The 23,851-nt window shown below is 32.4% G+C and overlaps 2 protein-coding genes and 1 pseudogene across 5 annotated transcripts; 1 reads left to right on the top strand and 2 right to left on the bottom strand.

The window, feature by feature from the left end:
* Positions 1-2,203: 2,203 nt before the first annotated feature.
* Positions 2,204-6,551, bottom strand: LOC110655488 (probable glycosyltransferase At5g03795). Of its 2 annotated transcripts, none has more exons than XM_021811801.2 (5): positions 5,784-6,516; positions 4,286-4,572; positions 3,488-3,720; positions 2,619-2,776; positions 2,204-2,473 (listed from the first exon to the last, which is right to left on the bottom strand). In XM_021811801.2, the coding sequence occupies exons 1-5, from the start codon at positions 6,303-6,305 to the stop codon at positions 2,372-2,374; spliced, it is 1,302 nt and encodes a 433-aa protein (XP_021667493.2). In that variant the 5' UTR covers positions 6,306-6,516; the 3' UTR covers positions 2,204-2,371. The 2 variants fall into 2 exon arrangements, with proteins under 2 accessions (XP_021667493.2, XP_058006249.1); XM_058150266.1 differs by lacking the exon at positions 2,204-2,473 and adding an exon at positions 2,900-2,966 and having other exon boundaries at positions 2,639-2,776; positions 5,784-6,551.
* Positions 6,552-7,135: 584 nt separating this feature from the next.
* LOC110655487 (uncharacterized) lies at positions 7,136-11,003 on the bottom strand (annotated as a pseudogene).
* Positions 11,004-12,319: 1,316 nt separating this feature from the next.
* LOC110655486 (kinesin-like protein KIN-14R) lies at positions 12,320-18,435 on the top strand. Of its 3 annotated transcripts, XM_058150265.1 has the most exons (20): positions 12,320-12,705; positions 13,068-13,235; positions 13,302-13,366; positions 13,487-13,658; positions 13,774-13,844; positions 13,926-14,112; positions 14,336-14,445; positions 14,551-14,650; positions 14,739-14,825; positions 14,932-15,108; positions 15,198-15,471; positions 15,759-15,920; positions 16,000-16,215; positions 16,300-16,337; positions 16,482-16,645; positions 16,758-17,009; positions 17,096-17,161; positions 17,430-17,504; positions 17,606-17,674; positions 17,842-18,435. In XM_058150265.1, the coding sequence occupies exons 1-20, from the start codon at positions 12,486-12,488 to the stop codon at positions 18,283-18,285; spliced, it is 3,117 nt and encodes a 1,038-aa protein (XP_058006248.1). In that variant the 5' UTR covers positions 12,320-12,485; the 3' UTR covers positions 18,286-18,435. The 3 variants fall into 3 exon arrangements, with proteins under 3 accessions (XP_058006248.1, XP_021667492.2, XP_021667491.2); XM_021811800.2 differs by having other exon boundaries at positions 13,068-13,366; positions 13,929-14,112; XM_021811799.2 differs by having other exon boundaries at positions 13,068-13,366.
* Positions 18,436-23,851: the final 5,416 nt, after the last annotated feature.

The following is a 23,851-nucleotide window of genomic DNA, read 5'->3' as shown; positions in this document are numbered from 1 at the left end:
CGATGCTCAAATTAAAGATATATTATTTTCTAGGGATAAAAAGATAATGAAAGAGTACAGAGAGAAGAAGAGAGGAATCTTTTACCTTTTTTACCTGATAGCATATTTTATAAGCAAAAACATATTCTTCAATTAGGCAATATATTTTTTGAGTGATTATTTAATATCGTATTAGAGAGACTACGACCCCTTTATTGTATCAGTTATGGGTTTGCTCAATCAATGAGTTTTCAAACATACACCCACTTTCCTCTAGCTCAAATTGAAACTCCTTCAATTGTCATCTCACTTATTGAACAAGCTGGATCTTATTCTTTTTTTTTTTTTTTTTTCAAAAAAAAAAAAAGAATTTTGAACAAATTCTACGAGTCCCAATTTTCTTATTGAGCAAAGTGGTTCTTTGATTTTAATCAAGTAGTGACAAATTATTTGAATCATTATACACACAAGGCATGAAGAGCTTGGTGATGATTTTGAAAATGTGTTTGGTGATCATAATGGAGAGGATAATCTTGTTGAGTTCGGGCTAGTAAGCTCTATATTCCATGGCCAAAAGGGACATGAAGCTATTAAATCAATAGATTGACAATGGGAGGCAAGTTGACATGTTGATGCGTAATCAAAAGGTGTCAAATGATTCATTTAACATGGTTAAATGTGCGTTGAAAAATTCAGCTGCGGATGGCTATCAAGTGTATCATGATGTGGCATTGATATACCCATGACACCACTTACGGAACAAACACCTGTAGTTCTTCATGATTTCGAGCATTAGCTCAATATTTTTAAAGTTGGGTTGACTTAATTGTTCTATCTCATGAAAACCCAACTGCTTCATCGGCAGCCAATTGACCATCGATAGAAATACCACTGGTAAACTCTTCACCACTTGCTTTTCATCATTTGGATCGACAAAAGCAAGAAAAGAGACAAGTATTTAACTTGAAAATGAAAGTTAAAGAAATTAAAAAATTAAACGCAAAATGGAGAACCAACAACTGAGGGCAAAGAAAAAAGATTCTTGTCATGTTCTACACTGATAAAAGGCATGATGGGGGCAAAGTCGGTATTTTTCATGAAATAGGAGGCAAAAGAGGCAAGAAGTGATAATGATCTCAAGGAAAGAAATAATTGAATATAAAAGAGTGCATGCCTTTTATCAATAGAAGTTGGCCTTATATCGATAAAAGCATGAGGATATATTGTTTAACAAAATTTTCAGCCTTTCCAAAGGTTGTGTTGATTATCCACAATAAACAAACTTGTAACAACGGAAAGCATCACATGATTAGCCACCTTACTTCAATTATACAACAACTCAGCTTTAATCTCAAACCAAAATCAATCTATACTTTATCTTCTCTATCCTTCATTTTCCTTCACTTTCTTTACTTTCTTGCACTTCTATTCAAGTCGCGCATTGTCCTTTTATTTCCAGCTTTTATATTCTCTTCAAGTGCTTTCCTTTAATTTCCAGCTCTTTATTTTTATGTATTCTTCATCTTCAACGCAAATTCAATCCTTCTTTTTTTTTTTTTTTAAATTAAAACACCTTAAATTACTTTGTTCTTCTTCCATTTCAACCACCATTCTCATATTAATCTCAAAAAAGATTATTCATCTATGTGAGCAACCACTAAGGAACCCAAATTTCTACAAATTCAAAGATCCCAAACTTCTCAAAGCTGAGATAGATCTAATACCTCTTAGATCTAAAATTTTTTGGATTTGAATCAAATAATACCAAATATGAATATCCGTTCTCAATGACAAGAGACTTCGCTAACTGCAACATTAATGGACACTCATCACTCGATTATCTTCTCTCTCCCTCTCTCTCTCTCTCTCTAAAAGCAGTTATTTGGGCTAGGAGGGTGGGGGAGAGGAAGATCTTTTTTGGAAAGTGGAAACCCTTTCCCTAATAGAGACGGCAGGTTTATTCAATTTCATTAAAAATCATTGTGCCAAAGGGTTGATCGCCCAATAACTGAAGGCAATATACAAATAATATGATCATAGGTACAGATCACTTGCATATTTGATGCTTCCACAATGCTCCCTCCCAGTCTCTCTCTCTCCCCCCATTAAGTTGTTGTGGCTCAAAAGGATCCAAAAAAGAAAAAAGATATAGAATTTGGTACCAGAAAAGAGTCAAAGATTGTATCTACATACAAAAGACGCATAAGGTGAATGGAAGAACAAATTAAATAATGACCTTAAATTTCTCAAATTAAATAATGACCTTAATTTTCTCTGATTCCCCTTCACAAAGAGTAACAAGTATGAGATTGATAATTTACAAGCTCTGGGTTGTTAGCATGCAGCCTTTGAGCGTATACAAAAGTCAATAGGAATCATACCCATTATCCAGTCAGTATTTGATAACATGGTGGCGAAGCCAGAGATCATACATGATCATATGGAATGCATCATATTTGATTGGAGGTGAGTTCCATTGGAAGTGCTTCTGGACCTAATATAATATGGCATAGAAATATTCATCAGTAATGCAAGTCGCTGGTGTGGTATTTGAAGTTGCTGAATCTAAGACATCTAGCTCCATAGCAAAAGTATATGAAGTTGACAAAATGAGCAAAGTTTTAGATTATGATCTCTACCTCAACCAAATTTTTATGCAAAGCAACAAACTCATCATCAGATATGTTCTTGAGAACTTGCTTGAGCCGGTATACATCTTGTTCCTTAAGTATGACCGAAAATTTTCGCCAATCAAGTATGTCATTGAATGGCAGGTCATAGTAGTTGGATAATATTACTGCAACAGATGCAACAACAATGCAGTAAAAAATGATTATTACACAATTTTGAGATGAAGCCCAAACCTCAGTAATTGTCAAACAGACCAGTGTACTGCAATTCTTTTGAAAACTTAGAATACCTAGATGAATGACTATCAAGCTTCTAACATCACTAAATGGTGCCTGCAACCACGCCACTCCGCCAAACTATTGTGCCAAAAAAAAATGTTGTTAAACTAGTACTACAGCAATAATGAGAGTACCAGACTCCATTTTTATGTCCAGAAACACAGGTATATCAGATGTAAGCGTATAAAGGGGGCGCCTCTTCATGCTAACTAAAGTAGTAATCAAAATTATCTTGAACAATCTTTTTTCTTTTAAAGAGAACATTATAGTTGCTTTATAATTAAAAAGATAAAAATGAATGAGCTTTCACAGAACACTTTGCAAGGAGTTGAAAAAGCCAAAACCTCTATCACTATCAGGGGTCAAGCACCCTGCTTGCTAACCTGCACTTAAATATCTAGAATGTAATTGTTTATGAGTAAGCAAGCAAATGAAATACTAATCTTACTATCCTCTTTGGAAATGGATTGGGGGATCATGAGACATTGGCTATAGATTTTGAACATTAACTTTCAATATATGAGAAGTGAAAAAATACAAGCATATGAACACCATTCTGAGTTATGTTCAAGACATAACAATGGATAGCAAACACTTACCAGGAACACATCCATAATGGATCGAATCAGCTATGCGAGCACTATTGACCTGAGAACCACCAGGGCATATGCAGAATTTAGTCGTGTAAAATCTCTTTTGATACACTAGATGTCCTGTAGCCCTACTTATTCTGTTGTTTGAAATATCAAGCTCTGTATCATTTTCCCACACGCGTGCCAAAATAACTCTTATTTTGGAGTTTCTATGACCTGCCCAAAAACCAAGTGTTGTCCTGCAAAGGATGCTTCTTCTTGAGCTATGAACTTAAGAAAGAGTGATTTTTGTTTTAATATCCTTTCAGCTTATGCATCATACATTAATTGACAGCAGCTAATCAGGAAAAAACTCTGGGGATACTCTAAAAAACATCTTCCAGAGATGACCATGGACACAACAGTGTAAATGCTAATACCAATTGTGTTGAAGATTCCAGAAATTACATTCATCATTAAGAAGTGATGAAAACTGCAGTTAATCCGAGTTCTTTTTGGTAGCAATGCTGTCCAACAAAATCTTGACCATATTTTCCAAGCCATATATTAAGGGAAAGAGACTGAAGGCTGCCAATGAAATAAGAAGTGGAGTAGGGAACTTGAGAAAACTATTGAATGGGTCCAGGTTTGCAACACAACCAGAATACAAGTGAATTGAGCTCTTAAATTTCAGTGAGCATTTGAGTTAGATAATATTAACTTGCACATATTGCAAAACACAGATAGAGTTGGTAACATAATCAGGAGACAACTGAACAGCACCTCTAACTTGAATGTTCACAAGTTCATATTTCATGATGTTACCTGTTTACTACATCGTTTCCTCCAGCTGGAAGGGCAAATGGCTGCAGTACTTGAGGAAGAGCAACATCTTTGTGAGGAATGAATCCAACATCATAACTTGGGGAGCACACAACTCGTATTGCATTCTTTACAAGAAATGGAACTCCTTCAGTTGCCCTGACACCAACATCATGACAAGTAACAAAGAAGTGATCTGCACCCAATGTTCTGTTCCAATAGGGATACTTGGCTATTAAGCTCTCCACATAATTCTGAAATATTATGGTCATATTCTCATAAGATGTGCCCTGAAAAAAAAAAAAAAAAAAATGTATATATATATATATATATATATATATTGTAAAAAAAACACCCATGAGCATCTTATACCATTACATAAAGGAATCCAATTCTAGGTTAGGCATGGAATGTAATCCATTAAAACAACCAACATTGCTATTCACTTACAAATATATAATTTAATCAATTGTCTAATGCCAGTTTTACTTTTGAGCAGGTAACAAGATATCCATAAAGAGGCATGAAAGTTAAATAATATGTACAATGTGCAGCAAACAAAATATGATGTCATCAACAAAAGATTGCCTCACATGGAAAAAATGCTATTGCAGATCTTATATAACAAAATATAGATTATTAAACTATACAGGCAAAATTGATGAAAATGTCAGCCAAAACAATCAGAGGAACAAGTAATAATTGCTGCATCGTGAATTTTCAAGACTTTCACCTTCAAATCAAAGGATTGCCCCATCAAAGACTCAGAACCTTAAAATTTTTATCAACCATATGAAACAATCAGCAATTTGCCTGAACAGAATTATATGGTTTGTGAATGGACATGCTTAAAAAAAAATCTTCCTTTTTATATACAATTTTATAAGGATGTATAAAATATCATTCACAAATGAGATAATACATTCTGATAATTCTAGAATTTGCATAGAGTCATTGACTTATCATCAATCTGTTGTCCTACTCAACTAACAAGTTGAGTAGCAGTGACTGACGTTCCATGAACTTATGGCATCCCAAACTAACACAATTAAAAAGCACAAACAACATATAATACAATGAAGCTTGAGATGACCATGTTCAGGTTACTCCCTATTCCACAGGCTGAAAAGTTTTTGGCCAAAAAAAAAAAAGATATGATCCCTCTGCATTACAATGAGATAATTTTACATGCCTAGAATACGATTCTATTTCACTCTAACAACTCTAGGAAAGATTTCTATTTGACCCATCATTGAAGTAGGATTCTCCAACTTACATTAAGAACAGGTGGATAATGCCTTCTTGATTTAGTTAAATTTTAACTCACAGTTAGTTAAAAACCTGAATAGCTTTGACATCTAACCAAGCACATTACCTACATTGTGTTGCAACTAATCCCAATTGACCACAAACTAAGCATTCCACTGAAGAAAAGCTAATAATAAACAATAATTAGCCAACTCCTCGTGTATACAGATAAATTTTAGCAAGAAACACTTACCTTGCCTCGCATCTTGTGGCAGGAGATGGGGATAAAGAAGAGGTGAGCTTGATTAGGATCCTCTGTCCGGAAGCGACTCTCTCTGATATTCTGGAAAAAATAGCCCTCGCTAGCATACTTGCCAGTCAGTTTCCTAGGTGTTTGATAAAAGGTGTTGGGATCCCCATCGGGATATATATAAACCTTGAAGTTTCTCTCCATTGCCTCATAATTCAATTTGAAAATCTGAGGCTGGTGGTACAGATCTGGCATCTCATTGTCAAATGATTTCCCATTCTCTTTCGTCTCTGCGTCTGTATCCGTATCTGTCTCGGTCTCTATATCCGTCCCTCTCTGTAGCTGCTTTACAACGGAACCGGAGGCCAGAGGAGAAAGGGAGGGGGACGATGAAGAGGAGGATTGGAGAGAATTGATGGAAAGGTAAGTGAAGGAGATTAGGGTTAGGATTGCGAGAGTGAGGAGGGAACCTTTTAGAGAACACATGTATTGTGATGCCTGTTGTTGGAGCTTTCCGACCGTCATCGCCGGGATTTGATGCTAAAGTATTCAGTGTCCAGCCGTAATGGTGGAGGTGGAGGTTGAAGTGGGATTGGTCCTTCAGTAAAAGGAGCCAAATCGGAATCTGTGGAATGAGCTTACAGGTGAGAAGGTTCAGTTTAGCGTGGAAGTGGGGGCTTTGCTACTCAGCCCACTGTGCTAATCTGTGATAGTATTTGTTTATTTACTTATTATTATTTTTTAAATCTATGACAGCATTTTATTTTATTAAGAAATGGATAAAACCATTTTAAAAAATTGAAATTCTTTGAGTGCAACTAATTACTCCATATAACTGTTATATGATTTTTTATTTTTATAATAATAAAATAAATTGATGCAATTATCATTTTATTTTTATATTTAATTACAAAATAACAATACAATTAATGTAATTTAATAATAATTTTTATTTTAATATTTAATGTATTTATGGTAATGATAATAAAAGAATGCCAATAGCTATCATGATAGGGTGATAGTGGCAGTGTTAATAATAATTATGGTTGTTAAATGCAATGAGACTAGTGATAGTGGTGATTAGTAATGACTGTAATGATAGTTATTAGATGATAATAGAGATATTCAAGAGATAAAACAATGATAGAAATGATTAACGTAAACAATAGAATTAGAGTTCTCCCACTGCTAACATCTTTATTGGTGAAAGGAATTATGGAAACTTGTTACTAAACTAATCCATTATTAATTATTTCCTATTTTAATTTAACTGTATTCATACTAGAAATTATGGGAACTTTCTATTAAAAATCTAACCTGTCATTTTAAGATTATGTATAGACATGACCAGGACATTATCAAAGCTTCAATGGTATTTCTATCTTCTAGTGAAAGACGACCAATTTTGCCTGCAAAATGCAGCCCCACCAATCTTTGAAACCTGCCCTCCAGGCAAAAGTCTGCTACTCTCTAACCAACAAAACTACTTTGAAAACAAATAAAAATCATTAAAGAATTCAATGGCTTTTAGGCTGCAGCATGCACAAGAAAATGCCACCTGCAAAAGCTACATTGAGTGATTCATAGTTTCTTGCCTTGGGTATGCTCACAAGCTCACATTCTTGTAGAGATTGCTCTGAAAGGCCATGCCCTTCATTGCCCAAAACTAAGCATAATGGAACATCAGCTAAAGAATCTGCAAGCGCTTGAGATAATGGCGACAACGGTTTCAATTTGCCATTGCTTGCTGGATGGCCAGCAAACAATTTCATTTCGTATTCATCTTTGAGAGCTTCAAGATGATGCCAACTGCCTGTAACTATAGGGACCTGAAAAGAGGCTCAACGACTAGCTTTGAGCGCCTTGTCATTGAATGGATCACAAAAGCCAGGAAGTATGAAAATACCACCTTGTTGCCACCAGCTACAGTCTCAAACCTTCTGTTTAAAGTCAAATATGGATAAACCTGAGGAATGCATTTTATGTAATAAACATCCAAAGGACAATTTGATGGAGATAATAATTGAGCCTGCTACTCACTCAATTGAAGGGTAAATATCGTTGGAAGAAAAATTGCTGGTTGCAATAACCATATCCATTTTCTTGATGTTGACAGGTAAATATGGCAACTAGAGTTCACTAAACAAATTCATGATTATAATTTTCAAACAGTTCTCAAATGTTAGGATACATCATAATGAAGTGGAACAAAAGGTTGAGCATATTGAAATTGGAGAAAAGAAGAGGTGAACTTATGATAGGGGAGGTTTAATTAATTAAAAAGGATATCGCAGCCCTAAACTGTGCAGAATGGAGGAAAATAATTCATAAAGCCAACAACAACTTGATTAAGATTAAGTCTTACTTGAGTTGAAAACCGAAGTATCTGGCCAATCAAGAGAACAGCAAGTTGTAAACTCACTTGGGAACATTGATCTAGATGAATCCTTATTGGCACAAAGAGGACTTGTAACTTTTGCAAAAGCTTATTAATATATAAACAAAAAGGTTATAAAGTGGATTAAAAAAAAAGGAATGTCAGGATAGCATGCAGCAAACAATTAACAAAAATGTATAAAAAGTAGAGGAAATAAAATTTATTTTGCAGGTTGTTCCTTACTGGCCAACCTGACTAATGTTCCTAGGTTACCTGGATCCTGCAGTGAAAAACACTCTAATGTCCAGGTAATTCCTTAAATCACCTGCAGCTGCAATCAGAAAATTACATGACTTGTGACTCAATCACCAAATGAATAAATTTTGAGAAAACAGGGAAAGTATAATAAGTAATTAAGCAAAGGACTTCAAATAATTACAGTTTCTCTGCACAAGAAGTGATTATAATCAACATAGTTTCATGCTTTATATTCACTAGGGCCTATTTTGAGATGGGCTCAATGTTTGTGAAATGACAAAAACACCATTAGGAAATCGAGTTCCATGCTTTTGTGGCAAAAAAAAAGAAGATTGCAAATTTGCAGAAGGGAAAGTGGCCTCTAGTTTTGGTTCCTTGCCCTTTAGCAGGGTTTTGTAGAGAACTTTTGGATACAGACCTCCCCACAACCTTTTTTTTTTCTTCATGAAGTAACAGCTCTAAAGATTTGAATTTGCTCACTGAGGTAGCAAACCCAAGACTTTCACTGATAACCAATCAATGATCCTATAACTTCACTGTTTATTTTGCTCACTATTATGTTATATCAGTACTTGGCTATGTCAAATGGACTTAGGTACAACTGTTAGATAAATACACATGTCCAACATGGGTCTCTCTTTTTCTTTTTGATAATTTTTCGTTGTAATTTTAGGACCATAGTCAATAAAGGAAGAAAAAGAAACATAAGTTCAACAGCAAGAACAATTTCAGATGAGTTAGACTAACATGATCCCCTCAAGGACTAGAAATTCAATGTGGAGCTAGGAACCATTTCCGACATTCTGCATCTTTTCGATTATTACCTATAACGAAGTAGCTGGTAGGAAATCTCATAAGGGCAATTGCTTCAATGGATTCAGTAGATTGCAACTGCGAGAGTTCTTTCATCACCAAAGCACTCACGCACAGTACAAGTAGAGGAATTGTCAAGTCCTTTAGGGACCTTAGCTTTATCGAGAAGAATCAGACACTCCATTTCGACAGTCCTTTCTTCAGATGATCTCTGAAATTTATACATATCCCTGTATGAGTACATGTCTCATAAGCACTTTATAAGCCAAATGACAATATTGATAGGCATTGAGGCCAAAGCTGAAGCAAGTTGCGGACAAGTAAAATACATAAGAGAAACAACATCAATCGAATAATTGCTAATGCAAAGATTCAATTTCCTAAACTCCAGAAAGTGTTGTCCCCTTTAAGCTTTTAAAGAAAGAAATCCAAATTGAGATATCAAATATCAATTCACAGGATATTGTGCAAGTTTATGGTATTATTAATTGCTGAAAGCATGACTCACCCAGTAGGGATTGCAAAAATGTTTTAGGACAAAAAATTTACTAAAAATTGCAGATTATGCATCTCTGGCATCTGCAGCATACCTCATAACCGAGCCAGTGTGAAAGCCATGGGATGTTTTGAATAGAGCATATTTATCTGATACACCCAAGAGAAATAAACAGAGATATATCTCTACCTAAATCATCAGATAACCATCCTCAATCAAGAGATTTACAGGGAAGAATTATACCCACAATTCTATATCACGTAAACAAGATCTTTTTTCCTTTTTATTACAAAGTCAGTACCTAATGCTGAGTTTCAAGAAGTGGTCCATTTCCGAAACTCACACAGCAAAATGCAATTAAACATAGCGAAAGAAAACCAAAGCATTAGCAGCATTTCAAATTGAGATGATCGTTAATAACATAACTGCAAATACAAAAACAACAGATACCCATGTAGAACTACGGGACGATAAAAGGCAAATTTTCAGAAAGAACCCAAAAATACCTGATAGGAGTAGTACCCACAACAAGAGCTGAACCATGAAAATGGCGACAAGAGGAACTGTGACGGAGCTTGACGCAATGCTTCACAAACGGGGTTGAAGTACTTGTTGTGAATTTTACATTGGCTGGTAATGTAAACTTCACCTCTGCGGAGTTATCAATATCCCCATCAGTATTGAAATAGCGAAATTGAGAGATTTTTTGGGTTTGGGTTTGAGGTTGACATGGTGAAGCAGTGGATAGCCTGGGCTTTGAATTTGAGTGGTTTAGAGGTTGAGGAAAAACTGCAGCAACACAGGATGCGTATGTGCTCTGCATTTCTTCTTCTTTCTTCCCTGAAGTCTATAAAAATGATCACATAATATGTTGAACCAGAGTTTTCACCATTGGGGCTCCGCAGAAGAACGAGTCTCTGGAAAGATATTTTCGTTTGTGTTGCTTCTGCTTCTGGCAATGCGTCAGGAACTTTTGGAGGGTGCTTTGAAAGTGCTAGAAACTGATGTCTTGCTAAAGGATCATGCTCCTGGTCGAATGGTACCAATTCTAACTGACATTAAACCCATGCAAAATTGAACAAAAGCGCAATCAGATGGAGAACAATAACTAGACTCGGCCCAAACCCATACACAGATATGTCCCAAACTAAGCTAGCCCCCATAATCCACTAGAAACAGGTCCAACACCTAAACCCATCAGAAACGCTAGGCTAGGCGGAGCTCTGATCCAAAGCAATAGATCCGAACATCCTAACAGCATTCCTCGTCGAAATCAAACCCACAGTGCAAACCAAACACCATTAAAACTAACATTGAAAACAAAGGTAAAGGAAGCCTCGCCGGCAAGTGTATGTACCAAATAACCAATAAAAGCTAGACCTCAACTATAGTCGTTGTCTCAACAACTCCAAGGGACCAACTTCATGACTCTAAAGGGGTACGGCGGACCTCAAGCTGATTTTGTAGAGACATAAAATAAAAAAGATTGATCCTTAAAGTAGAGTACCATAAACAACAAACCACAACACCCAAATGATCCAGAAAATTGAAGTTAGTCACTTGGAGATATCAATGAAACACACACAAAAAAAATAACCATAAGAGTACATAGTTCATATTATCAGAAGCAAATAAGTTAGTCCCCTGCTTTCAAATTTTATATTTAAATAATTAATATATTCTATATTTAAATAAATGTATATATTTATATTTAAAATTAAAATATAACATATACATATATTTTTTAAAAAATAATAAAAATTATTTTTTTATTAAAATATGTTCTACGTATATTATCTAAAGTATAAGAATAATTATGCTAAAGTATATGTATTTATATTTATAGTTTACAAACCTATTAAATATAAGTGTAAAATAAAACGCATTTAAAATTATGATGATTAAAATATTTTTTTATATTTTTTAAATAATTCATAGCTAAATTTTACATTATATTGACCAAATTAATTAATAAATTTCATAATATAATAATATTTTATTTACTTTACCAAATTTTGTGTGTTTAGTTTTTTGTTTAATAGAATTATTGTATTTAGTTAATATTGTGTATTATGAGTAAATAAAAAATTATTACAACCATACTGTCTATCTAAAATTGAAATCATTATGACAAATTAAAAGTTATCGGTTCTATTTGATTAAGTTTCATGTCAAATTAAATTAATTGTCAAGATAAGTTTACAGTATCATTGACCATAAATCACAGTAATCATTACCACTCTCTTATTATTATCATTATAAATAAGTTAAATATTAAAATATAATTTATTATTACAAAGTTTTATTTTATGATTAAATTAAAAAATAAAATAATAATTATATTGCATTACATTATAACATTCATTTAATTACATGATTAATTATATTATATTATCAAGTATTATCAAAATAAACTAAATTAAACTGATAAATAATATAATATTAAAAAAAAAAAGAAAAAAAGAATAACCTTCAACTTTTGTTCATGAACTTCAGTGAACATTCTCTTCAGGAACTTTTTCTTGAGCTACCATCAGTGGAATGGTTATCAACGGTAATAAACTCTCCCAACGGTCCATAAAATTCAAATTTGAACATTCTCTACCCACTCCGCGCTTACACAGTACACATAACGCAAAAGACCAAAGATTTCCTTCTTCTCCTTTCTCTTCTCAAATTCTTGCTGCAAGAAAGCTTTCTTTTTAACTGTACCAAGAACATTTTCTCCATTTCTCAAACGCCCCCCAAAGCCCTGATCTCAATGGAGGATAGCCAATTCAACAATCTGTACCAAGACCCAGAAACCCTATTCCCAAATTCGTCCGTTTCTAGGGTTTTTGAGTGGGAGAAAGATGTCAAGTTGAACGAAGAAAGCAAAGATTCCGCAATTGATGGAGATTGGGATTCCTTGGTTGATTCTATGCTTTGTGACTCAAATTCAAGACTAATCCCATCTGGGTTTGCTAGATCGAATTGCGCAGGCTAGTATTACGGTCCAAAATCATGTCATTTATGCTGCAAAGTTTGCTTCTTCTTTTTTTTTTCCCTCTGTTTGATGAAGAAATGATGATTAGGGAAGGAAACAAGGATTTGAAAATAAAGAAACCTCATGAAAATATCATCTTGAGTTGCGCTTTTTAATCTTATATTTGAAAACCTATTTGTCTACTTTTCACTTGTTAAACAGATCAATGAATAAACCGTTGTCTTAGGATTTTACTCTGAGGTTTTGGGCGACCAGCTTACTTTGGCCATTGCTGTATAAGATTTTGTTAATCTGGCGTTTCAACACTAGTGGGAAAGTATAATTGTTGCTAAAATCATTACTGGTTTCTTGAACCAGATGAAATCGTTATGTTTGTAAATGCTGGAGATGAAGCTGCAATTGAAGCAGATTCCTCGGTCAAATTTCTGGGTGACACTAATTTTGAAGGAGGAAATGTTTTACGAACCAATGAGCTTATAAATGAGGCTGGAGATTACCCATTTATCTATCAGTCCGCAAGATTGGGTAACTTCTGTTATCGGTTCGATAATCTTCCTTCTGGAGGCTATTTTGTTGATCTTCATTTTGCAGAGATTATAAATACAAATGGGCCTAAGGGAATGAGAGTATTTAATGTATTCATCCAAGAAGAGAAGGCAAGTCAACTAAGCAAAATATACTTTGATTGCAAATATTGGTCTTTCTTTTTTAGTCTTCTTTGAGGGGTATATGGAAAATTAGTGCTTACAAGTTTTCATTTTTGAGGAAAATGGCAGGTCTTATCAGAATTTGATATCTTTTCTGTTGTCGGAGCCAATAAACCATTGCAATTAGTTGAATCAAGGGTCTCAGTGAAGGAGAATGGAACACTTGTCATAAGATTTGAAGGGATTATTGGAAGCCCGGTTGTAAGCGGAATTTGCATAAAGAAAGCATCAAAGGAGTCGGGTAATATACTGTTATTGTTATTAGTTATGTGGTTAAATTCATCCCTTAGGGTCTGAGAATATTATAGCAGATTAAACAAATTTTAAATTTTTTCCTCACTTGTGAATGAGTACAGTTCCTTGCACTTCACAAGAATATCTTAAATGCAACAACTGTGCTGCTGAGATAGAAGTTTGGTCAGATCAGGTTAGATATATCTTTTGTGAAAAAAATTTCAACTTTGAAGCTTTTAAGTTGTTGCTTATTTGGCCTTCCATTTTGGATTAGCAGAAGAAACTCATGCGAACAAAAGTTACAGACAAATATGAAAAGAAGATACAAGAACTCATTACTGAGTGCCAGCGCAAGACAAATGAATGTCATGAAGCTTGGATGTCATTGACCACAGCAAATGAACAACTGGAAAAGATTAGAATGGAGCTTGATAACAAGATCTTCCAGACACGCTCTCTAGGTAATTCTGTATGGCATTTATATTTATACTGTGCTGCATTAAGAGTATCAGATGTAGAAGAATGCTTGCTACACCTTACGAAGGACCAGCTAAAAGATGTTTATTGACTGCAAGAAAATAAGTAATATTGATTGGTGGTTTTCATTGTTTTAGTCACTGTCTTCCTAGGAATTGTAACCTTGGATAATGGTTAATTTAGTATTATCATTTCCCTTTGTGACAGATCAAACTGTGGGGAAACAATCTGAAAATCTGAGGAATATTACTAGCATGTATGAACGTGATAAAATATACTGGGCGGCAGCAGTCAATAATTTACAAGAAAAAATTAAGGTGTGCTTTGCAATTGATACATCAAAATTTATCTTCCTTACGTTCATTCTTCATCCAAATTACTTGGTCTTTTGTAATGTACATGTGTAATTGATTTATGTATAGATGATGAAAGAAGAGCATTCTCAGCTTTCTCACGATGCACATGAATGTGCTGATTCAATACCTCAGTTGAATAACATGGTCACAGGAGTTCAGGCATTGGGTAAGTTTGAACTACACCAATTATAGTTAATTGGTTTTGCATTGGTTTATTCCTATGCATGTGCATGACTCATAGAATCACTTTGCAGTTGCACAGTGTGAAGATCTCAAGATGAAATATAGTGAAGAGCAAGCAAAGAGAAGGGAGCTGTATAACCAAATTCAAGAGGCTAAAGGCATGCCTTTTCTCTCTCTCTTTCTTGAGCAATTTACAGATCTATCTGCTGAATTGTACAGGAGAAATTTTGAATTGAAACAAACATTTCTTTCTGTCAATATCAGGAAATATCAGGGTTTTCTGCCGGTGCCGCCCATTAAGTAAGGAGGAGATAGCAGTTGGACATACAACAGTTGTTGACTTTGAAGCAGCAAAGGATGGAGATCTTGGGATTGTAACAGGTGGCTCCACCAGAAAGACTTTTAAATTTGATCGGGTTTTCACTCCAAAAGATAACCAAGGTATTCATGGAGAGCAAACATTTTGGTGCACTGTTAGAATTTCCCATGTGAAATGCATACTAACCTTTTATTTTAATTCCTTTTGATAGCTGATGTATTTGCGGATGCCTCGCCACTGGTTGTCTCGGTGCTAGATGGTTACAATGTTTGTATATTTGCATATGGTCAAACAGGAACTGGAAAGACATTTACAATGGAGGGCACTGAGGAAAACAGGGGAGTCAATTATAGAACTCTCGGGCAATTATTTAAAATTGCCAAGGAAAGGAGCAAAACTATCACGTACAGTTTATCTGTTAGTGTCCTCGAAGTCTATAATGAGCAAATCAGGGACTTGTTGGCTACATCTCCAACATCAAAGAAGTAATTTACTGTAGTGCTGCACATGTACAACTTGTTGCTGAAGTTTACATGAGTTTGTGAAAAGTGGTTTTCTCTTAATTATTATGGAGTCACTCAAATATACTTATTTATAGTGAAAAGAGATTGAATAGTATAAGGTTTCTTATGATTGTTACAATTTTTGTATGATTAAAATAAATTAATCTAAAATATACTCTATTAGAGTTGAAAACATACTCTATTACAATTTTTGGCTTAATTGCATGAGAACAAAAAGTCCACTGAACTCTATTTTTTGTGCATGTCAGATTGGAGATAAAACAATCTTCTGAGGGGTCCCATCATGTTCCAGGGATTGTGGAAGCTAAAGTTGATAACTTGAAGGAAGTGTGGAATGTACTGCAGGCTGGAAGCAATGCTCGATCTGTTGGATCCAATAATGTCAATGAACACAGTAGCCGGTCTCACTGGTATCAAGCTCTATTATTTTCCTTCATTTTTCTTAACCATGGGAAACTTCCTTCTCATTTTGCTTCCCATCTGAATCAGTATGCTATGTGTAACGGTAAAAGCAAAGAACTTGATGAATGGTGAATGCACGAAGAGCAAGCTTTGGCTTGTGGATCTGGCAGGCAGCGAGAGGCTGGCAAAAACGGATGTGCAAGGGGAACGGCTAAAGGAAGCTCAAAATATTAACAGATCCCTTTCTGCTCTAGGAGATGTTATATATGCTTTAGCAACTAAAAGTAGTCATATTCCATACAGGTTAACACTGGCTTTTCATGTTTTTTCCATCAGACTTGATGTACTAAGTTGTACTAAGTTGTAGCTATTTCTGCTTGGCTTCAGGAACTCCAAGTTAACACATCTACTTCAAGATTCCTTAGGTAAATGAATCATGTTATAGGAGGTGTCTGTACTTTTGGAGGAACGGCTTTTTGTTCATATTGGATATGGAATGCAAAGTTAGCCTTTAATTCTAAGATGTTTGAGTCTTGCCTCAGTTTAAAAGTTGCATGTGTGTATTACAGGTGGTGACTCCAAAACTTTGATGTTTGTGCAAATTAGTCCTTCAGAGCAGGACTTGAGTGAGACTTTGAGTTCATTAAATTTTGCAACTAGAGTTCGAGGCATTGAGTTAGGCCCTTCAAAGAAACAAATTGATACAAGTGAACTTCAGAAAATGAAAATGATGGTGGGTTTGGTGATTTGAAATTTTTCAACTTCCTTTTCATAATAATTTTTTTTTTCGTCCTTATGATCAATTATCTGAAATAATTATTGTTTTTCTTTTTCTCCTTGTGAAGCTTGATAGAGCAAGGCAGGAATCCAAATCTAAAGATGAATCCCTAAGGAAGCTGGAAGAGAACTTACAAAACCTGGAGAGCAAGGCAAGGGGAAAAGATCATATTTACAAAAGCCAGCAAGAGAAGATCAAAGAACTTGAAGGCCAACTTGAACTGAAGTCCAACTTGCATAGTCAGTCCGAGAAGCAAGTCTCACAATTTTCAGATAAATTGAAGGGGAGTGAAGAGATTTGCAATGCTCTCCAACAAAAGGTTGCTTTCAACTCGGTTTATTATTGATGTAGTTATATCTGCCACTTTAAATTTCCTAGATAACAAGAGCTTACTATCTGGTGAAGGTCAAGGAACTAGAGAACAAGCTTAGAGAGCGACAGCAGTCAGATTCTGCAGTTTTTCAACAGAAGGTTGGTGTCTCACACATATATAAGATATATGTCTGCAGTTTTTCAAAACTCTGCAGTTTTGAAAATAAGTAATTTTATTATGTTATGTTTTCTTGGGTGGTATGAAATTTTGAGACAAGAGCCAACTAGTTTCTTAGAATCTGTATTTTGTAGAAGGCATATTACTCATGCAGACATATATAAGATACCTCCCTCCTACAATAGAGCTTTTAAGTTTGACTTTACTTTTTATATAGCTCCAATTAGTAGATTTTGACGAATATAACAGGTTAAGGAGCTTGAGAACAGGCTGAAAGAGCAAGTGCAAGAGTCCGAGTATCATTCCCTCACACTGCAAAATAAGGTTTGTTAAGGATTTGCTACGGATTTTTCTTCTCAGTGTGGAATTGAAAACTGATATCACCATTTACGGTTTACATTTTCGGTTACCTGTCCTTTCTCTAGGTTAAGGTGCTAGAGAGAAAATTGATGGAGCAGGAACAGAACTCAGAAGCCTTGAGACTTCAGCAAAAGGTTCTTTCTTGATCACATTTTTCAGTACAAACTACTTAGAGATACAGTCAAAAATTTTTAGCACTATTGCATGAATGGTTTCAAGCATCTCTATTTTATGCAAAGTTGTTGGTTTTTTTTATGTTTTACAATGACTTGAAAATGAATGTTTCAATTTGTTATGGCAGATTAAGGAGCTAGAAGACAAAATGAGAGAGCAAGAAAAGCAATTGCAGTGCATGCAAACTCAAGATTTTTCTGGTGCCGCAAGGGCCACCCCTATTGCAGGAAAAACCTGTATAAAAGATGATGAATTCCTGAGTGAAATTGAGTCTCATGTCCTGAGAAGTTCAAACTCAATTAACCGTCCATTAAGTCATGGATCTGCACTGCCAAAAGGAAATGAGACTCTCCTCCATGATAATACAAGGAAGAAAAGACAATCCAGAAGTGGAGAAATAGAGAACAATATCATTTCAAGGAAATCTGACCCTCCTAAAATTATAAGGGTTATGAGAACAGCAAAGCCAGTCACAGCTGCTCCAGGGCCATTGACTCAAAAGAGAATTAACAGAGATCAGGGACAAGGAATTAAAGAGAGGGATTCTAAGAAAAAGATTTGGTCTAGGTAGTGCTGGTATATTGTTTCTTTACGTTCATTCTTATGATTCATATATATGTATTTTATCATCATAAATATAGCTCAGTGTGCCTAGTGTGAATGAAAATGACATTTTTTAATCTTATAGAAATGAAATGAAAATTCATCTTATTTTAATAAATTTAATTCTACGCACACTTACACTATATTTGGATTTGTGATGGTTTCATATTATATGGTATGATTAGTCTACATGTTTGAGAAAATTGTTCTTGAAAAATGATAGTATTGGGTCGTGAAATGATGATTTCCTTCATCCTTTTATCACAGTTTTTCAAGCCACCAAATTGGTGGTATGAGATAAGGGTTAAAATTCAGGCTGTTCTGGTCACTTGCCGATTTCAATTCAGGAAATCAAGAACCTTTTCAATTTTAATTTGATCTAATTTGACTATGATCTAATTTGAATCAATTCAATGGTTGAGCTTTTTTTATTGAAAGAAAAAAAATGTTGATTCAATTAGAGTGGTTCTCCTCAAGAACGGAGTTTAAATTTATAGAGGGCTCCACTCAGTGATCAATAAAATATTATTACTATAATTTTCTTTTTTACTAAATTACTATAAAAATTAAACTTGGATTAAAAAAAAAATTTGGACAAACAGTCAGATTCGAATAACCAAACCAAGCCCAAGTTGAGATAAAAAAAACTCGTCCGACTTGAGCCCAACACAAATCTGCCTCGGCCCACATTAATTTTAATGTATAAAATTAAAAATTAATGCATGTCCATGTAAATAAATAAAATATTTCATAAAATAAAATTTAAATTTAATAATAATAATTTGAATATAATATGAAATTAAAGTTAAATATAAATTATACATGTGAAACATTTTTATGATTTGGTTTGATTTCATTTTTCTAGAAACCTAAACCAAATCATTTCAAAATAAAATGGAAAAAATTAAAATAAAATATTTTAATTGTGGAAAATGCATAGTTGGGAAACGTGTTGCTTGCTAATCTCATGATAATTATGAAGGTACCTAATTGTCAACGAACAAAGTTGCTTAATTTGATTGTAATTTCAAAATAAAGGGATATTTAATTTATCTGTTGAGTGTAGTTGATAATTAATAGACATTTAAATAGATGAATTGGAGTGTTTGGTAAGTTTAAAAAAATAAAACTGATAGTTGATGGGTAGCTGATAAATTACTCATCAGCTGCAGTATGTATCAACTCTATTTTTAGAGCTGTTTCTCTTTCAGCCGATAGCTGATTTGATTTTATTTTTTTATTTTAACTATATTATTCTTTTTTATTAACTTAAAAATTAATATTACTAATACTTTTATGTTTTTATTTATAATTTTAACATTTTAATTAATACATTTTAACTTTATTAAAATATTTTTTATTAATAACATAAAATATAAAATATTTATTTATATAGAAAAACTTAAAATTAATTATAAGTTTTTACTTTATCATCAATAATAATTACTTTATTATTTTATCTATATTTTTAAAGTTATTTAATTAATTTAAAAAAAATTAATTATTTTCTTATTTCAATAATAAAATAATTGATATAATATAATAGATTAATAATTTTATATTTATTTTAATAATATAATACATGATATAATATATTATTTAATAATTATATATTTAATTTAATAATAAAATAAATAATATAATATAATAAATTTATAATTTTATATTTATTTCAATAATAAAATAAATTATATAATATATACCTTATTAATCATTTTACATACCAACAACAACAGCTAAATATAATTTTACCAAAAACTTAACATAATCAGTTATCATCAACTACCAGCTATCAGTTATCAGCTAACAGTAACAGCTATCAGCTAACAGTTATCAGCTGTATTAAACAATTAAACTAAAAAGACCCTTAATCTCATTCTATAATTAATTATTGTTGTCATTTCAACGTATTCCTTTGCCACATTCCATTAATTATGCTTCAATTGTGCCATGCTTAATTAGACAATGGATTTTTGGCTCTTTGTATATCATAATATATAATTAACTTAACTATTGATTACTATGTTTCTAATTAATTATTTCCACACATGCTGTCAAAATAGCTAGATAATTGCAAACAACCATCCTTCCCATGTAAGTAATTATAAGAATGTGGGTCTTCTTCTTTCTTAATTAGAGCTTAATTTTAACAGAAACCATTTTAAGATTATTTATTCTAAATGAAAAGATACACGATTATCATTGCTTGAAAAAAAAAATTTTTATATACAAAAATTTACTGGATATAAATTTTAAAAAAATTTTTAATTAAGATAAATGTGTTAATTTAGATTTTGTATAAGGCATTTTTTCCCTTTGCTCAATTATTATTTTGCCTTGCATTTTTTTTAAAAAAAAAATTGATAATTCATTAATAAGTGTCACAATGTAAATGCTTAGGGTGAACAGATTTCGGTTCAAATTGAAAAATCAAATCAAACTGAATCAATTTGATTCAATTGGTTCAGTTTTAAATTCAATCGGTTCAGTTCAATTTTACATTATAAAAATTTCGATTATTTTGGTTCAGTTCGATTTTGAAGAAAAAAATTGATTAAACCGAACCGAACAGTAATTTTATATATTTAAATCGAACCAAATCGAACTAAATTGATTTATTTTTATGGAAAATTTATGAATTATATTTAATTTTTTATATATAAATTATTTAATTTTATTGATTAATGATTATTAGGTTCAAATCAAAATCAAAATTAGATCAAATAACTTGAAAAATTAAGTCTAAATTAAAAAATCAATTAAAAATCAAAACCAATCGGTTTGAACTGAACTGAACCAAAATAGAGCTGTTCGGTTCGATTCAGATTTTCATCCATTTCGGTTCGGTTCGGTTTCTAAAATATATAATTTGATTTTTATAATTTAATTCAGTTCGGTTCGATTTGAACCGAATGCTCACCCCCCTAGTAAATACAATATAATTTTTTCATAACAGAAAAAAAAAAATATAAAATTAGACAATTGAAAACTTTTGTTTAGAGATGACCTGGATAAAATTGGTCTTTTTTCATTTTGAACGATGAAAAAAAAAAATCTTCTGCAATACTGCTCTTTCAGGAACTTATTTCCTATAAATAGTAAAAATAATATTTATGTTATTCGATCGTATGCATATAAAATGATGATTTTAAATTTTTAATCATTGCTAATTAACTAACAATGGCTTATACCCAACAAATTACCTCAATTGCCTTGGTGATTTAATTAGAGAGAAAATTGCTGAAAGTTGTGAATTGGGAGCAAATTATCAAATGCAAGAGCGAGAATCCAATATTGTAAATGTCTTAGAAAACAACCTATTTATGGAAGCTGATTCAGAGGTATGTTATTTGGATAATTAAACTAATATTTAGATAATTCCTATCTTTATTACTTTTTTTTTTCATAGATTGATATGCTATTTGTGAAAGTTTTTGCAGCTTAGTTCTTGTCTTGAATTGAAAATTGATATGCTATTAGAAATATATGAAATTGTTCGCATGACGTACTATTTAGAATATTAAAAAATTATATTTTATTATTTTTTATAAATTATTTTTATGAATTAAAATTTTATTTTAAATTAAAAAATTTAGGACATAAATGATTTAATTATTAAAATTGGAATTAATATCAAAATTTAAGGAGGATTTCTATAAGGCGAGGTTTCAATTTTTACGTTAGTGGTTAGAGAGTTTATGCAAAAAGCCAAGGGGAAGAACACGAGCGATTAGACACACATTGTGGGGAATTGAGTGTTGATGGTATCATTGGAAGTTTGTTGATTTTTTTGATTTTTTCCCCTATTATTCTAATTCTTTTTTTTTTAATTAATAAAGAAAAACACAATTTAACTCCTTAATTTCTTTCAAAAAGAACTAAACTCATTAATTTTTTTTTTAATTATTATTTAGCTTCCTTAGTCTTTCAAATAATTGTTATTAACTGTGAATTTAAATTAATTTAATTTTAAAATTTTTCTAATTCAAAAGGAAGATTATAACTCAAAAGGAATTAATTTTTAAATTTATTGACATTTGAATTTTTATTAAAATATAATTTTGATATTTTATATTTACAAGAATTAATTTAATATTATTATAATAAATTTTAATTTAATAGTGAAACAAATGAGAAAAGGATATATATTATTAAAGTTGATCCGTTGATAAGAGTTTTTTTTTTTTAAGGTAATTAATTAAATCAGAAATAAGTTTACAGGTTAAGGCTTGTTAAAAAAAAAAAAAACTAGGCTCAGCCAGAGGTTCAGGCAAATAAAGCTCAAATAGAAAAAGGTTCAGAAACCCACAATCACAAAACCCTAAAGTTAAAGAAGAAGGCAAAGGAGGCTAGCTCCACTAGGAAATCCCACCATTAATTTCTACGGTAGCAAGAATAGTAGGACCAACCAGGAAGAGATAGATAAGCTCCTTACTAATTGCAACCTAGCCTTCATCGAAGATTTTTCACCAAAACCACAAGCCTTTCTTCCCATCATGACCTCAATCTCAGTAGTCTTATGACCCAAATTCAAAACCTACAGTCTTTGGAGTGATGGTGCACGGCAGACTTCACAGCATCTCATTATCATCTAGCCTTAAAGGTCAGCTACCAGTTGGCACATGAACAAAGCACAAAGATACCAATTGGTCAGGCCATGACAATGAGATACCATGCACAAAACTATATCGCAGCCCTCTACGATCAAACATAGAGATCCATGAAGTCCACAATTTAGTTGACAAGAACAAAACAAGTTTACAAATGAACTCTTTCTAGGAAGCGTTGGACCGATAACTAGAGGTGTATGGTTCTCATTTAGTTCGGGATTTGTCTAGAAATCAAAACTGAACTAAAGTTTTGGTACGGTTCCAATTCCAATTTCAGTTCAATTCTTCGTTATTTTGATTCCGGTCCGATATAGTTTTTAATTCCGGTTTGATTCTCGATTCTTGAAACACTTTTATGCAATTATTTTTTTAAAATGTCATACTTGAATTAGTATTTAAGTTTTGAATTGGGTTATTAATATATAATATATATTTTAACTATTTCTAAATTATATAATATTTAACTATAAGGTAGATATATAATTTAGGATTAAGTATATTATATAATATAATAGTATAAGTATATTATATAATATATATTTTAACTATTTATTAATTATGTAATATTTAATTATAAGATACAAATATAATTATGAATTAATATATATAATATAATAGTGATTTATAGTTAAGAATTATAAGATAATTTAATGTATTTATAACTAAAATTATTTAAAAAAATAAAGAAATGAAATATAATATTAGATTGCATTTGGTTCATAATTATGTGCATATATAAATATATATAATTATATTAAAAGCATATAATACATTAAAAAAAATCATAGAAAAATATACGTATAAATTCATTCTTGGTTCGATTTCGGCGTGATTCTTAGTGAAAAATCAAAACCAAATAAAAGTATCAAAACAACTTTGGTTTGGTATAATTCTTGTCGATTCAGTACGGTTCGTCAAATCGTT

The sequence above is a fragment of the Hevea brasiliensis genome, chromosome 7 (assembly GCF_030052815.1).
Source record: "Hevea brasiliensis isolate MT/VB/25A 57/8 chromosome 7, ASM3005281v1, whole genome shotgun sequence".
NCBI classification, from domain to species: domain Eukaryota; kingdom Viridiplantae; phylum Streptophyta; class Magnoliopsida; order Malpighiales; family Euphorbiaceae; genus Hevea; species Hevea brasiliensis.
Note: the sequence above shows the minus strand (reverse complement) of the source record. Positions and strands in the feature narration are given on the sequence as shown.

What these genes read in the sequence shown, in the direction of transcription:
- LOC110655488 (XM_021811801.2), bottom strand. Translation starts at nt 6,305, where the DNA reads ATGACGGTCGGAAAGCTCCAACAACAGGCATCACAATACATGTGTTCT. An exon ending in CCATTATGGATGTGTTCCTG is followed by an intron (nt 2,777 to 3,487) that starts GTAAGTGTTTGC and finishes CATCTGTTGCAG; the next exon opens with TAATATTATCCAACTACTAT. An exon ending in TGCATAAAAATTTGGTTGAG is followed by an intron (nt 2,474 to 2,618) that starts GTAGAGATCATA and finishes ATATTATATTAG; the next exon opens with GTCCAGAAGCACTTCCAATG.
- LOC110655486 (XM_021811799.2), top strand. Translation starts at nt 12,486, where the DNA reads ATGGAGGATAGCCAATTCAACAATCTGTACCAAGACCCAGAAACCCTA. An exon ending in ACATCTCCAACATCAAAGAA is followed by an intron (nt 15,472 to 15,758) that starts GTAATTTACTGT and finishes TGTGCATGTCAG; the next exon opens with ATTGGAGATAAAACAATCTT. An exon ending in CCCTCACACTGCAAAATAAG is followed by an intron (nt 17,505 to 17,605) that starts GTTTGTTAAGGA and finishes TCCTTTCTCTAG; the next exon opens with GTTAAGGTGCTAGAGAGAAA.